The sequence below is a fragment of the Littorina saxatilis genome, linkage group LG1 (genome assembly GCF_037325665.1).
Source record: "Littorina saxatilis isolate snail1 linkage group LG1, US_GU_Lsax_2.0, whole genome shotgun sequence".
NCBI classification, from domain to species: domain Eukaryota; kingdom Metazoa; phylum Mollusca; class Gastropoda; order Littorinimorpha; family Littorinidae; genus Littorina; species Littorina saxatilis.
The window spans coordinates 32,756,178-32,769,928 of record NC_090245.1 but is presented as its reverse complement, the minus strand read 5'-3'; the positions used below and the strand labels follow the sequence as shown (position 1 = coordinate 32,769,928).

The window sequence follows — 13,751 nt, the reverse complement described above, 5'->3', positions numbered from 1 at the left end:
AAACTGTTGCTAAAAATATTTGACTGCTCAGCGATGCGTAAGCATTCCAAGAAAGTTGCTGAAAGAGTATTTTGTTGTTGGTTTTGTTGTGTGTGGGGAGTTCTGTTGTTGTTGTTTTTTGCGGGTGAACGAGGATGATTTTGTTAAGTTTTTTAAAAAAGTTTGGCATTTCACGTACAGAATTATGAAAAATTGCATTTGCAATGCATGTGCCTGTATTTCCAAGAGTTTACGAGCGTGCATGAAGCCAAGAGTTATTAGCATCGCTGTGATGTGCTGTGTTGAGCGAAAGGTGCTGTGTGTGTGTTGCTCCACTGCAGCAGCAAATCCAAGTTCACTTTGGTCACTGCCTCTGGTTGGTAGAACCATAGACCTATATTATTCTAAATATAGGTCCCTGGTAGGACTCACACACAGTAAAACGTATTCTTTTATGTTTGTGAGAAGATAACTCGACTCGAGTGTTAAATGCAAGTCATTCGTGAGCAGTTTTTGTAATTTATGTACGTTTTGGAAAAAGAATGTTTGATATTTGGGTAAAACTTACCGAAAACAATCACCCCAGACGGCGCAGATGTAAGGCCCGGCGCTCACCTATGTAACTTCAGCAGGACAGCACACGCACTGCAGATTATAGAGGTAAATCTTCTTTTTTTCCCCAGCCCGTCCGCTATATAGGCTACACGTTGCGTGAAAAGAAAACATGCCAAGTACAGTGACTCGTCATAATCCCTATCGCAGCATGCAGCGCCGCTGACTCTGCGCAGACCAATTTCCCCTTTACTGAACCAGAAGTGGGCGTGGCAGGTCGACAGAGGGAGGTGCAGTTTTGCGTGTGTATGTGGGCATGGGGGGGGGGGGGGGGGGTTGTAGGGTACAGTGACATTTGTGTGAGAGAGTGTGTGTGAGTGTGTGTGTGTGTGTGTCACGTGAGTGAGTGTGTGTGTGTGTGTCAGTGAGAGAGTGTGAGTGTGTGTGTGTGTGTGTGTCACGTGAGTGAGTGTGTGTGTTTGCAGTGTGCGTGTGAGGCACTGTAAATAGAGGATGATCAGAAATAACTCGGTCCAGAGTGTTTATGGGCAGTGGTAGAGTTGCTTTCACTTGTTTTCATTGAAACACTGAGGTAAGCCTACAATGTCACGTGTGCCTTGCCTCCGTGTTTCTATGGAAACAAACGTAAAAACATGGGAAAACAACCCATTAAAACCCGACTTATTTCCGGAATTCGTTTATTTGGACACAGCAAACCAGCACATACACAACTCATTCCAACTATTGGTGGACACAGCAAACCAGCACATACACAACTCATTCCAACTATTGGTGGACACAGCAAACCAGCACATACACAACTCATTCCAACTATTGGTAGACACAGAAAACTGCCAGCACATACACAACAGAACTCATTCCAACTATTGGTGGACACAGCAAACCAGCACATACACAACTCATTCCAACTATTGGTGGACACAGCAAACCAGCACATACACAACTCATTCCAACTATTGGTGGACACAGCAAACCAGCACATACACAACTCATTCCAACTATTGGTGGACACAGCAAACCAGCACATACACAACTCATTCCAACTATTGGTGGACACAGCAAACCAGCACATACACAACTCATTCCAACTATTGGTAGACACAGCAAACCAGCACATACACAACTCATTCCAACTATTGGTGGACACAGCAAACCAGCACATACACAACTCATTCCAACTATTGGTGGACACAGCAAACCAGCACATACACAACTCATTCCAACTATTGGTGGACACAGCAAACCAGCACATACACAACTCATTCCAACTATTGGTGGACACAGCAAACCAGCACATACACAACTCATTCCAACTATTGGTGGACACAGCAAACCAGCACATACACAACTCATTCCAACTATTGGTGGACACAGCAAACCAGCACATACACAACTCATTCCAACTATTGGTGGACACAGCAAACCAGCACATACACAACTCATTCCAACTATTGGTGGACACAGCAAACCAGCACATACACAACTCATTCCAACTATTGGTGGACACAGCAAACCAGCACATACACAACTCATTCCAACTATTGGTGGACACAGCAAACCAGCACATACACAACTCATTCCAACTATTGGTGGACACAGCAAACCAGCACATACACAACTCATTCCAACTATTGGTGGACACAGCAAACCAGCACATACACAACTCATTCCAACTATTGGTGGACACAGCAAACCAGCACATACACAACTCATTCCAACTATTGGTGGACACAGCAAACCAGCACATACACAACTCATTCCAACTATTGGTGGACACAGCAAACCAGCACATACACAACTCATTCCAACTATTGGTGGACACAGCAAACCAGCACATACACAACTCATTCCAACTATTGGTAGACACAGCAAACCAGCACATACACAACTCATTCCAACTATTGGTGGACACAGCAAACCAGCACATACACAACTCATTCCAACTATTGGTGGACACAGCAAACCAGCACATACACAACTCATTCCAACTATTGGTGGACACAGCAAACCAGCACATACACAACTCATTCCAACTATTGGTGGACACAGCAAACCAGCACATACACAACTCATTCCAACTATTGGTGGACACAGCAAACCAGCACATACACAACTCATTCCAACTATTGGTGGACACAGCAAACCAGCACATACACAACTCATTCCAACTATTGGTGGCAGATAATGCAATGACGGGTTGAAGAAATAATTACTAGCAGTGTATAAATATATTTCCAGACCACCACGTTATAGGATGCTTTCTTTTATTTACCACTGACAAACACAAGTTTCATACCGTCCGGATTTGAATGGATAAATGATCATTAACATTCTTGAAAGAGTAGCTGACATTACATACACATTCTCTCTCTCTCTCTCTTTCTCTTTATCTCTCTCTTTATCTCTCTCTCTCTCTCTCTCTCTCTCTCTCCCTCTCTCTCTCTCTCTCTCTCTCTCTCTCTGCACCCTCTCTCTCTCTCTCTCTCTTTCTCTCCGTCTCTCTCTCTCTCTCTCTATCTCTCTATCTATATATATATCTATCTTTCTCTCTCCCTGTCTTTCTCGCTCCACTAGCTGTTAACAATGAGTTGTAGAATTAGGAGTTGAAGAATAATTGTTTACAGGCTACAGCTTGTTAAAGGACCCTTGATGCTTGAGAATGACCGAATACAATTTGTTGTGTAGTGGGTATATTTATTTTTATTTTTTATACTTACTCTTTTTTCTTACGCCCATCACCTGCCGTCTTTTCTTCCTGAGCCTGTGATCGATATAATGAAGCATAAACTTGTTAGAGTACAACTTAACCATTTTTTTTATTTGTGTTTCATGAAACAAATTGCGGCTTAAGTTTGTTTCAGCGCTTGCTTGCTGACTGGCTCGCTTGCTCGTTTGCCTGTGTCTGTTTGACGGTTGTCTTCGTCCGGTGTTTTTTACACAGGCTTTCTTGCTCTCGTTCATCGCCATGAGACCTTTATAGTTTGACGAGACTGGAGCGACTGCTGTGAAGAGACGCGCGGTCTCCATGCAGGGCGTCGTCCTGGTTACCATGGTGATGCAGGCGGTGGTAACCCGGATGTCCAGGGTACAGGTACACTACCTTCTCCTTCCGGGACTGCTGAGGGGAGGGATAACTCCTGAAGCTGATCACGTGATCGTACACATCCGGGGACTGGAGATGTTGGTCGGCGCCGGGGAGGGAGTAGGGATCGAGGGTGTGAATGGGGATCCTGCTCACCCCCTCCCCCTTCATTCCTTCCCTGAAGCTGGGGTTCCTCCCGAACATCTGGGGGGAGGAGGAGGAGGAGCCGTTATAGGGGGAAGCCATGTTGGTGAAGTTCTGGTGGTAAAGGTCAGGGTCGTTGAGGTACTTGACGCTGGAGGTCTTCCTCTTCAGTCCCCACTTCTTCTTTGGCTTCTTGGGCACGGAGTAGATGTCCTGCAGGCTGTTCTCCGAGCGGCTCTTCTTCAGCGTAGACGTAGTCAGCGGGCCGAAGTGGATCCTGGATCCCCCGTGCTTCTTGTCCGACTTGAAGGAGCTGGATGTATCGCGCTTTTTGGGCAGCGTGTCATCGTTGTGGCTGAAGTCGAGAGGCTTCTTGGTGAACGTGTCTTCGTAGGTGGAGTTGTCAGCCGCGGTGGAGTGATTGACGTTCTTCTCGTGGGAGAGTCGCGAGGACACGGTGGAGCGGGAGTCTGAGAGACCGGACTTCTTTTCCCAGGCGTCCACGTAGTGCAGGTGTTCGTCTTGCAGGACGAAGGGTGTCCCGTTGGCGTCGTGCACGACCACTCCCTGGCGCTCGCGCAACTGCCCACACACACAACGAGGCTGGGTCAGACTTCCCGGGCAAGTTCAAGGACAGCTTGTGCTGCGAGTCAGGTTACATTCATGCAGGCATTCTCTTTTCATGCAGTCTATTCATGCGTATTTCTTTTACGTGCAGGTTTTTTTTTCACAAGCAGTTCTGTAAGCAGATCAGATGTGAGGACAATGAGCTGGTACTCGTTTTCCCACAAGCTCAGAGATTATTATTTTCGTGCATTTCCATTGCGGTACAGACGATAGATCCCAGAAGCGCGCGCCCTTTCCATTTTCCAAATCACTAAGAGAGAGAGAGAGAGAGAGTTCCAGAGCGTGCACCGTTGTGCAACATGAATCTTAAACCATAGAGATGACCCAGACTACAGACAGCAAATGAGCAGACAGAAACATGTCGACAGATAGACAGACAGGCGTCGGAACAGACAGACAAGCAGGCAGGCAGGCAGGCAATCATGCACAAGAATACACAAGACGTATGCAGCATTCCTTTCTTGAGTAATAATGTTCATGCAAACAAAACATACATTAACAGCATGCAAGCAAGCCAAACTACTTTCAAACAACACATAGAGGTTTTTGTATTTTAAACTAAAGACACAGAAAAAGAATTAAAACTATAACGTAGACATCCGTCCTTCGTACAAAACCGCTGTCTCTGCATGCAGAATAATTCTTTCTTTCTTTATTTATTTGGTGTTTAACGTCGTTTTCAACCACGAAGGGTTATATCGCGACGGGCAGAATAACTATGCAGGTATTCTTCCTTAATATATTGCAGTGTACCATGTGTTAATCATTTCTGTCACAGTCACAACATTTTCAAGGAGCATAGTGAACCTGTTTCTGCCACAGAGAGCTCAAACAAGGACAAAATTAAAGGAAAAATATTCTTTCTGCCTTGCCCATGGCTGGTTTTGCGTAGCTTACTTTGGAGAAAGAACCACAACCTACCAAGGATACGACAGACCTGAACGTCTACTGGCTTTTCTGTGGGTATAAAGACTGGGTGAAGATCAGCAGAAATTGTTAGGTCTTCTCTTTGTAGAAGTTCAATCGGGAAAGTTCTGAATACTAAGTTTTCGATGAATCTGTTGAAAACACTAGGTGAAGATCAGAAGAAATTGTTAGGTCTTCTTTTTATGGAAGTACAATCAATCGGGAAAAGTTCTGAATCCTAAGTCTTCGATGAATCTGTTGAAAACACTAGGTGAAGATCAGCAGACAGTGTTATGTCTTCTCTTTATGGAAGTACAATCAATCTGGAAAAGTTCTTAATCCTAAATCTTCGATGAATCTGTTAAAAACACATATCGATTGTCCTCTACGCTTTACACTTTTAGTAACAGCGTGTTGAAGGCGTGGCGGTGGGGAAGTAGAAACCATTTTAACAGGATTACTTTGTTGTCTAGATCGTAGCCGACATTTAGCTTTTGGGTAAACAAACTTTATAGTCGAGAGATCATCTGGACGTAACTATTACAGCAAGCAAGACACACAGCAAACAACATAGGTGCATATTTGAACACAGCCAGATAGACCAAAGGATACAAAATAAATGTATGAATTAAGACCAAATAAAAGCCACGATGTCTATGTACAAGCGGATACGTTCAACATTTCAAAACTGACACAACAAGACAGCGCAACACTTTGACAAACGCATGGATGAATGTATGTACACTAAAAGAGCGAACAGCAACAGTTCTTGGCACGCAGCTTAAATGTTTATAAACGTCCTCAAAATGCCCATTTTGCGTCCGTCCACCTACAAAAGAAACAACGGACACACACGTCATTAAACAGCTGCATCAGCCACACACAAAAAGCGAACACAGAAAGCATACACCGAAAGCGTACATGGACAACACACACACACACACACGATACAAGTACGTGCAGCTATTTGTACAAGATTTGCTCATGCATCAGGAACCACTATAGACATTCTTGGTTAAAAGCAGTGAATCAGATTGCGCCTCTAATTCTCGGATAGAAGAAAAGTTGCTTCTGAGAAATGGCACTTTTTCTTCAAGAAGACAGATAGTTAGTAACGTAAAACAGGCCCCAGTTATTATCTAAACCCAGCCAGAATTATTTTTGACAGTCGTTAACTTTTATATTTCAAATCTAAACTTGATAGGCATAGCTCTTTAACGAGTCGTTAACAGAATACACATAATGTTTCTGCCAGGAATGAAATATATTTATAATTTACGAATGCTAAGAACCCGTTTAAAAGAACCAATCTGAAGCACCGTCTTTTGTTCGGGACTACATCAGCTCGCACTACTCAAAATGGTATTTAATAAGTAATTGTTGATTAAGGTTACACCATTACGTTGCTGAATTACTGAGGCTTGCTTATGTAGCTTCTTCGAATAACGTATCGTGGAAATCTTTCAAGAAAGTCATGCAGAGTAAATGCAACTTCCGGTACTATAACCCGGAAGCGGAAGTACGTCATCAGCCGGATACCTTCTCCATGCGACGCCGCTGCTGCCGACGATACCAGATGAAGGCGACGATGGCAGCGATGATAATGATGATGACGATGGCGGCGATGACGACCCCAGCGATGCCAGCAGCGTTGAGGAAACAGAGGTCCGACTCGTCGCCACAGTTGTCGTAACCGTTGCAGTAAAGATCGTCGGCGATGCAGTGAGAGTTTTTGCACTGGAATTCCCCGCCCTGACACGGTGCTGTAAAGGCCAAACATCTTGATTAGACGTTGATAAATCAGCAGATGTGCAACTGCTAGGTACTGCCATTCGTTTTTTCAATTTGCATCGTCTATTAAAATCATTTCAAATTGCACCTTCTATCAAAATCATTTCAAACTGCTTTAATTTTAAATATAAATCATTTCAAATAGTATCTTTGATCAACTTCATTTTAAATTGCACCTTCTATCAAAAATCGTTTTGATATAATTAAGTCCATGTTGCCCCTGTCATTTGTCCAAAGATATGCTAGAAGAATGTCTTATGAAGTATATTAGTGTTCGTAACTATTTGCAAAATGTATGTACGTGTCCAATTTTTTTCAACCAGGAAATCAATTGTTCTTTATCAAGAGAACGGAAATGATGTACGGTTTCATTAGAAAAGACACCCACCGCTCCCCATCCCACAGTGGGTTAATCGAGTGCACTTTCCCTCTTTCTTCCTCAAAAATATCCTAAGCAAAATGACGCATAACCTTTTCATATGTTAAAAAAACAAAAAAACAGCAAGTCATGCAGGAAAGTAGCAATGTAAGGCTGTTTGAGAACTTGACGGATGGTGATAATGATCTGAGGAACAAAGGGATGTAATCACTCTAAATGCATACGACGTGTGAAACACAAGATGAGAGTTACGCGGAACCAGTCTCCTGGCACCTGAGAGAATAAGAAGCATTGAAATGAACAAGCGAATTTGATCCTCACAGAAAAATAGCAAGGAAATGAATACCTACCCAGGTGGAAGGAGGTGAAGATGATTTCTATCTGGTCACTCAGGTAGTTCTTCTTGAAGAGTCTGACGGTGCCGTCTTGGCCCGTGGTGGTGTACACTCCGGACGGCGTCTGACCGGTGTTACACATGCGTCCTGAAACAGTACAAATACTGGGTTAATGTGCTTGTACAGCAAGCAACACTGTCTTGCCAGTAGATAGCATTTTTGTGGGTTACACAGCCCCTTTCAAAACAATATACAACACTATCTTTCAAGATAAACTTCGACAGCGTCTTAACGTAAGTTCGCCGCCTCATCATAAGATTATGATGCATGTGGTTTGGTTACAGCAATAGAGAGCATCGTACTTTAAAAATTTTTACTCCAAAACCAGTGAGCTCTATTCTAATCAGTCAAACTCATGGCTGGACCAAGGGTATGAGAGTGATGGACTATCTAAATGAGGCAGTGGTACAAGGGCTAGCTGTTGAAAGTTAGCATTTGAAGGGATAGTTTGAGTCTCTCCGTGAGAAAAAAAGCAACATTTGTCAGGTAAGAGGGAGCGGGGGTGGGGGGAGGGGTGCTCCAGAACCCAGGAACACCTGTCAGATCCAGCCCTGAAGCAATGACAACCTACAAGAAGATTTTACCGGTAAGTTCACTCCTCATCGTCTTGTCATCAAAGATCTGCAGGTGGTCCTGGTTACAGTCAAAGGGACTTTGGATATCGAACTCCCAGTCACAGAAATCACCCTATTATGAACCTTACGCCATAGAACAATGTCTTATGAGTAAGCAGGAAAAATGTCTACAGCATCTTACCCGTAAGTTCACTCCTCATCATTTTGTCATCAAAGATCTGCAGGTGGTCCTGGTTGCAGTCGAAGGGACTCTGGATGTCGAACTCCCTGAAGCGAAGGCTGAGCCTCTTGCCCTGGGGAGCCTTGAGGGAGACGAAGCAGGTCAGGTACCTCATGCCTCTCTGTGGCGGCCTCAGCAACAGACGTCCCCCTTCAATGCTCTGGATACTCAGGTCCAGTGTCGTGGAGCACCACTCATCCATGAAAACTGTGTCGGTTTGAAAGAAAAGAACGGTTACAATGGTAACACAGTCGAACCTGTGTATAACGACCATCTAAGGGGCTGTCCAGAAGTCGTCTTTATTGACAGGTGCTCGCTATCGGAAGGTTAATTATACAGAACAACTTCATCGGCGATCATTTGGGCGGTCGTTGTGCGAAGGTGGTCGTCACCGAGAGGCGGTCGCCGGACCTAGTTCGACTGTACTGATAATGGAACATTTGTATAGCGCGTCCCCAACAACTCGAGAAAGGGCTGTGCATAGCGGTTTAAAGGGGTAAGGTTGTGGCGATAGAGCATGCATAGACCTACAATTTCAGTTTACATTTCGAAAACCAAAGACTTATTACCATAAGAGACAGCATGTTTGTTTAATTCTTCTGGTTTTAAGCTTGTTCGATCATTAGTTGATTGGCTGAATATCAGGTTATTATAGAAAAACTGAATACATAGAAATAACAGGACCGTTCAACCGCTTATTGCACGGTCACTTATAACTAGTCATTTGAGTGTTTGTGTCATTATTAGTTATTAGTTTAAGTTTAAAGGAAGATCACTGCTACCGCCAACATTTCTGGGTTTCGTTTGTTAGCGGGTTAAGATCGTTGGTCTGTAATTGTCAATGTATTGAAATGGCCTATATGTATTCTGTTTTTATTCCGTGTATTTTTTATGTTGTTCTATGTTTGTTTGTTATCATCCACAAATGTGTTCATGGATGAACTTCTTCGGATTTAATCGCAAGGGAGACTTTACAACATGTCTTATTCTTTGCTTCATAATAATTCAACTTCCCCTTCATAATTACCTCCGCCCACATTGATTAATTAGTTATGGCTGCAGTCAGTCTGCTAACGTAATATTAAACAGTCATTAGAGGTCACACCGTCTGCACCTGGGCAACACCTGTTTGTGTTACGTCATTTTATTTCATCGACGTCATCTTTGACAGATGACGATGAAGACATCAAAGGGTGAGCTTTGGAATGGCGTCTTGCTGAAGCTGTGAGGATTCTATTTTTACTCACTTGTCTGGAGGTATGGTTCAGATGAAACATACTTGTAAAAAGCACGGATCATTCCTGTCTTTTGGGCTTTGAGGGCCTGTGACAGTAGCAGCTGTGCATATTATAGGATGAAAACGCCATTTGAAAATCCCTCAGTCTTAAGACCCCTCTGATTTAAGACTCTGATTTAAGACCCCTCCGTTTAAGACCTCCTCCCGGACCCTTTTCAGGCCTTCATGTTTCAGAATCTTAAACAGAATGAGGCAGAGCTACATTGGGGTGTGCACGTTAAAGATCCCACGATTGACAAAAGGGTCTTTCCTGGCAAAATTGTATAGGCATAAATAAAAATTGTCCACCAAAATACCCGTGTGACTTGGAATAACAGGCCGTAAAAAGTAAATATTCGCCGTAATGGCTTGAGATTTACTGGCCGATGTGAATGCGTGATGTATTGTGTAAAAAATTCCATCTCACACGGCAGAAATTAATATGTAAATCGCCGTGAGCTCTTGTGAGAAGGGGCGATTAGTAAATGTCCATTATTATTATTATTATTATTATTATTAATAAGAGATAATAAAAAATCTTATTGTTTCAGATTTTCTCTTCACAATGTCTGTACATTTTTTCCTTTATAAGACTCCCTCCTTTTAAAGGTTTAATTTTCTCGGATTTTTAACAGTCAAACAGTGATTTAATGATTCTGTGACTTATCTTTGAATGTTCTCACCTAAATTAAATAATGGGATGAAGCAGAAAATTTGCATATTTTCGAATTCAACTGTGTGCTTGAATCGTCTTCTTGCTTGGAACAGATCCTTAAACCACTTTATGAGAACGTTTAGGTAACAGTTCCAAACAGACTAAAGAAAACACCAATAAAAGTAATTAAAGGTTTTAAACTTACACAATCAAGCATGTTTACCTGCTCAAAGCCATGTAAACAATTCAGCAAAAGATGCTCATTGAAAGGGTAGGGTTTTTTTGTGGTGTTTGTGCGTGTGTGTGTGTGTGTGTGTGTGTGTGTGTGTGTGTGTGTGTGTGTGTGTGTGTGTGTGTGTGTGTGTGTGTGTGTGTGTGTGTGTGTAGCCTATGTTTCATTTTGCTTGACATAATTATGTCGAAGGTAAAAACAAGTTAAAAAAAAATAAAAATAATAATAAGTCCGTGTGGACTTTGAGTAAGTTACAATGACCCTTTGTGTGTGGGACGATCTGATCACTCTTTAGTTTCAGTATGCGAGTGCAAAGTATCGTGAAATATTACGGATGACAGGCGTGGCTTGGACCCCTTCATCAGCCTGTCCCTTCTTCTTGCCCATCACATCCATTAATGTTTAGATAATGAGCGACGTGCTTGGCGAGGCGTGGGTTCGCAGAGGGTCTCAGTTCAACTGGACTCTACTCTACTTTCACATTTCTTTAGGATTACGTGTTAAAATAGGCGTTAATGAGTAATTAATACGTACATATACATAAGGGGCACGATCTACCACACACACACACACACACACACACACACACATACACCACGACCCTCGTCTCGATTCCCATGTTAAAACATTTAGTCAAAACTTGACTTGAAAGGTTATGTAACTTGTTAGAAAAATGCTGCTTATTCAAGAACTTTGGCGGCACTTTGCGAATTTGATTAATTTTATTTTTCATTAAGCAATTTCACATATCAAGCATGACACAAATATAATGATATATCTCACGTAGCCGCCTATTTCCATAAAGAGCTTTTGCGTGAGAAAACACCTCTCGTTTCTGTATCCTTGATATCTATTTGTTGGATTAATTATAAGTGAATTCCAGAGATGTTCACTGCAACTGCTCAGTTAATTCCGTGCGGATTGTTATCCTCAATAATTGTTACTCCTGCTCTGGTTTTGTCAGTATTGCCGGCTACATAATCTCAGTCTACTCCTCTTTCACGGAGCACTTTACTTTAACATAAATAATTCTCTGGCGTTGGTTATATTCATCTACGATTAACCATACTGTCTGTCGTCTGAGAAGTTACGACGGATTTAAGGTCGTCTGCTTAGAATTACTCATTACTGATGACCACTCAGAGGGCAGACTAATTACCATAATCCCCCTTAATCTTCTGACCGCATTCTACCGTAATTCAGACTAGGACGACCCCTTTCGCTGTACCTTGGTTGGTTAATTGCTTGGGTGCTTGCTTTGTTTTTATCCCACTTTGCATGCACATCAAGTTGACGATATGCCCTTGTGGAGTAAAACCTTCAAAAGGCAATCTTTGTAGTTGCATACATAAGAGAGTTGGGTCTTTTTTGTTTGTGTGTGTGTTTGTTTTTGTTTTATTTGTTGTTATTGTTGGGTTTATCTTTTTTGAAAGCGGGGAGGGGTGTCAAACTCAGTTTCACTTAATTCCAGCGACCTACATCCAATGTAGCCTACCTGCTTCCAGATCTCATGAATCATAAAAACTCATTTCAGAATTGAACCATGAAAAAGATGTTGAAGTTCTTACGCAAAAAAGCTTGTTTTTAGTTTTGTAATCGCTTGAACAAAATAAACAAGGTATCTGCTGATTATCTTTGTGTTATGATTAATTCGTGAATTAAACAATGGAAGCGAAAGAAACACTCTGTGCGCTATCTTTTTGCTGTGGAGCATTTGGGACATATCCAATAATTGCCTGCAAGATAAAACTAACTTTCGCGGTGGATATCACTCGAATTTTTTAGTCCTTATTGTTTCGTTGATTTGTGTGTTGGTTCATCTCATGTCCGTTCGTATGTGATTGTGTTTGTTAGCTAGTCAGTGAGTGAGTGAGTGAGTGAGTGAGTGAGTGAGTTAGTTAGTTAGTCAGTTATGTGTAGTTTGTTTGTTTGTTTGTTTGTTTGAATCTAACGTGATAATTTGATGTGTATACACACTTATACAAACACACACACACAAAAACAATATACTCACACGTTGGCAGGTATGCACTGACCGTTGTCATCAGAGTAAACAAAATAGTGACCAGAAACTGTAGCCGAGAGATCTCCATTTCTATGCTTAGCTTCTTCAAGAAACACGAACTGTGGACAGCAAGTACACTTTCTTTCTCAATAACACTATAGAAAAGATGCAGTTGCTTTTTCTAAGTCGCTCTCATGACTTCTTCCCTGCTGAAACACAAATGTTCGCTTTCGGAGAACATCTGCATCACTCGAGCACAGATCATCGGGTAAAAGACCGTTGCTGAGAAGATTCAAGTTCAAAAAACAATGTAGTACTTGCTTAGGCCTGTTAATGTTTTGCACTTTTTCCTCCTATCTCTAAGTCACAATACTTTTTTTTTATTGAATTTAACGCACGAAAACTAACGTTTGTCTACTGGACGTCGTAGAACATAACTTTCTCTATCAGCAAGCAGACCGAAACTGAGACTTTCAAATCAGTTTCAATCCAGCGACCAGCATTTGACGGATGGTGCGACAGGAGAAGGAGGGGTGGGGGGGGGGGGGGGGGGAGGAATTGATGATGAGTTGAGGTTTTAATGATCGGCGGTCACGCCTCTTAGCAGTCGCTTGCTGCATGACTGCATCTAGGCAATGACGGTGCGAGGGGACAAAAATGCATCATGGTCGGTTGGGCGACCTAGACAGACTTGTTCGTCAGGTCTCCGTGTCGCAGTTTACTGGTTTGTTGTTGTGTTCAATGCACTCGTGGGAAGATAGGGGACCTAATGATAGCCTATCCTCCAAGCATAAACCGAACCTGTTCACGTTAAGCTGATAGTTAAGACATTCATAAACATGAGAACAGAGAAAAACAAAAATAATCAAAATCATACCCAAAAAAACGCAAACGAACAAGATGATAGACACA

General features: G+C 42.4%; 1 protein-coding gene across 1 annotated transcript; it reads right to left on the bottom strand.

The window, feature by feature from the left end:
* Positions 1-2,645: 2,645 nt before the first annotated feature.
* LOC138967297 (uncharacterized) lies at positions 2,646-13,284 on the bottom strand. Its single transcript, XM_070339831.1, has 5 exons — positions 12,849-13,284; positions 8,633-8,878; positions 7,832-7,963; positions 6,851-7,074; positions 2,646-4,360 (listed from the first exon to the last, which is right to left on the bottom strand). Exons 1-5 carry the CDS (start codon positions 12,925-12,927, stop codon positions 3,527-3,529), a joined length of 1,515 nt encoding a protein of 504 aa, XP_070195932.1. The 5' UTR covers positions 12,928-13,284; the 3' UTR covers positions 2,646-3,526.
* Between the last annotated feature and the right edge of the window lie 467 nt (positions 13,285-13,751).

What these genes read in the sequence shown, in the direction of transcription:
- LOC138967297 (XM_070339831.1), bottom strand. Translation starts at nt 12,927, where the DNA reads ATGGAGATCTCTCGGCTACAGTTTCTGGTCACTATTTTGTTTACTCTG. An exon ending in CAGTGCATACCTGCCAACGT is followed by an intron (nt 8,879 to 12,848) that starts GTGAGTATATTG and finishes AAACCGACACAG; the next exon opens with TTTTCATGGATGAGTGGTGC. An exon ending in AGCGGCGTCGCATGGAGAAG is followed by an intron (nt 4,361 to 6,850) that starts GTATCCGGCTGA and finishes GTGTGTGGGCAG; the next exon opens with TTGCGCGAGCGCCAGGGAGT.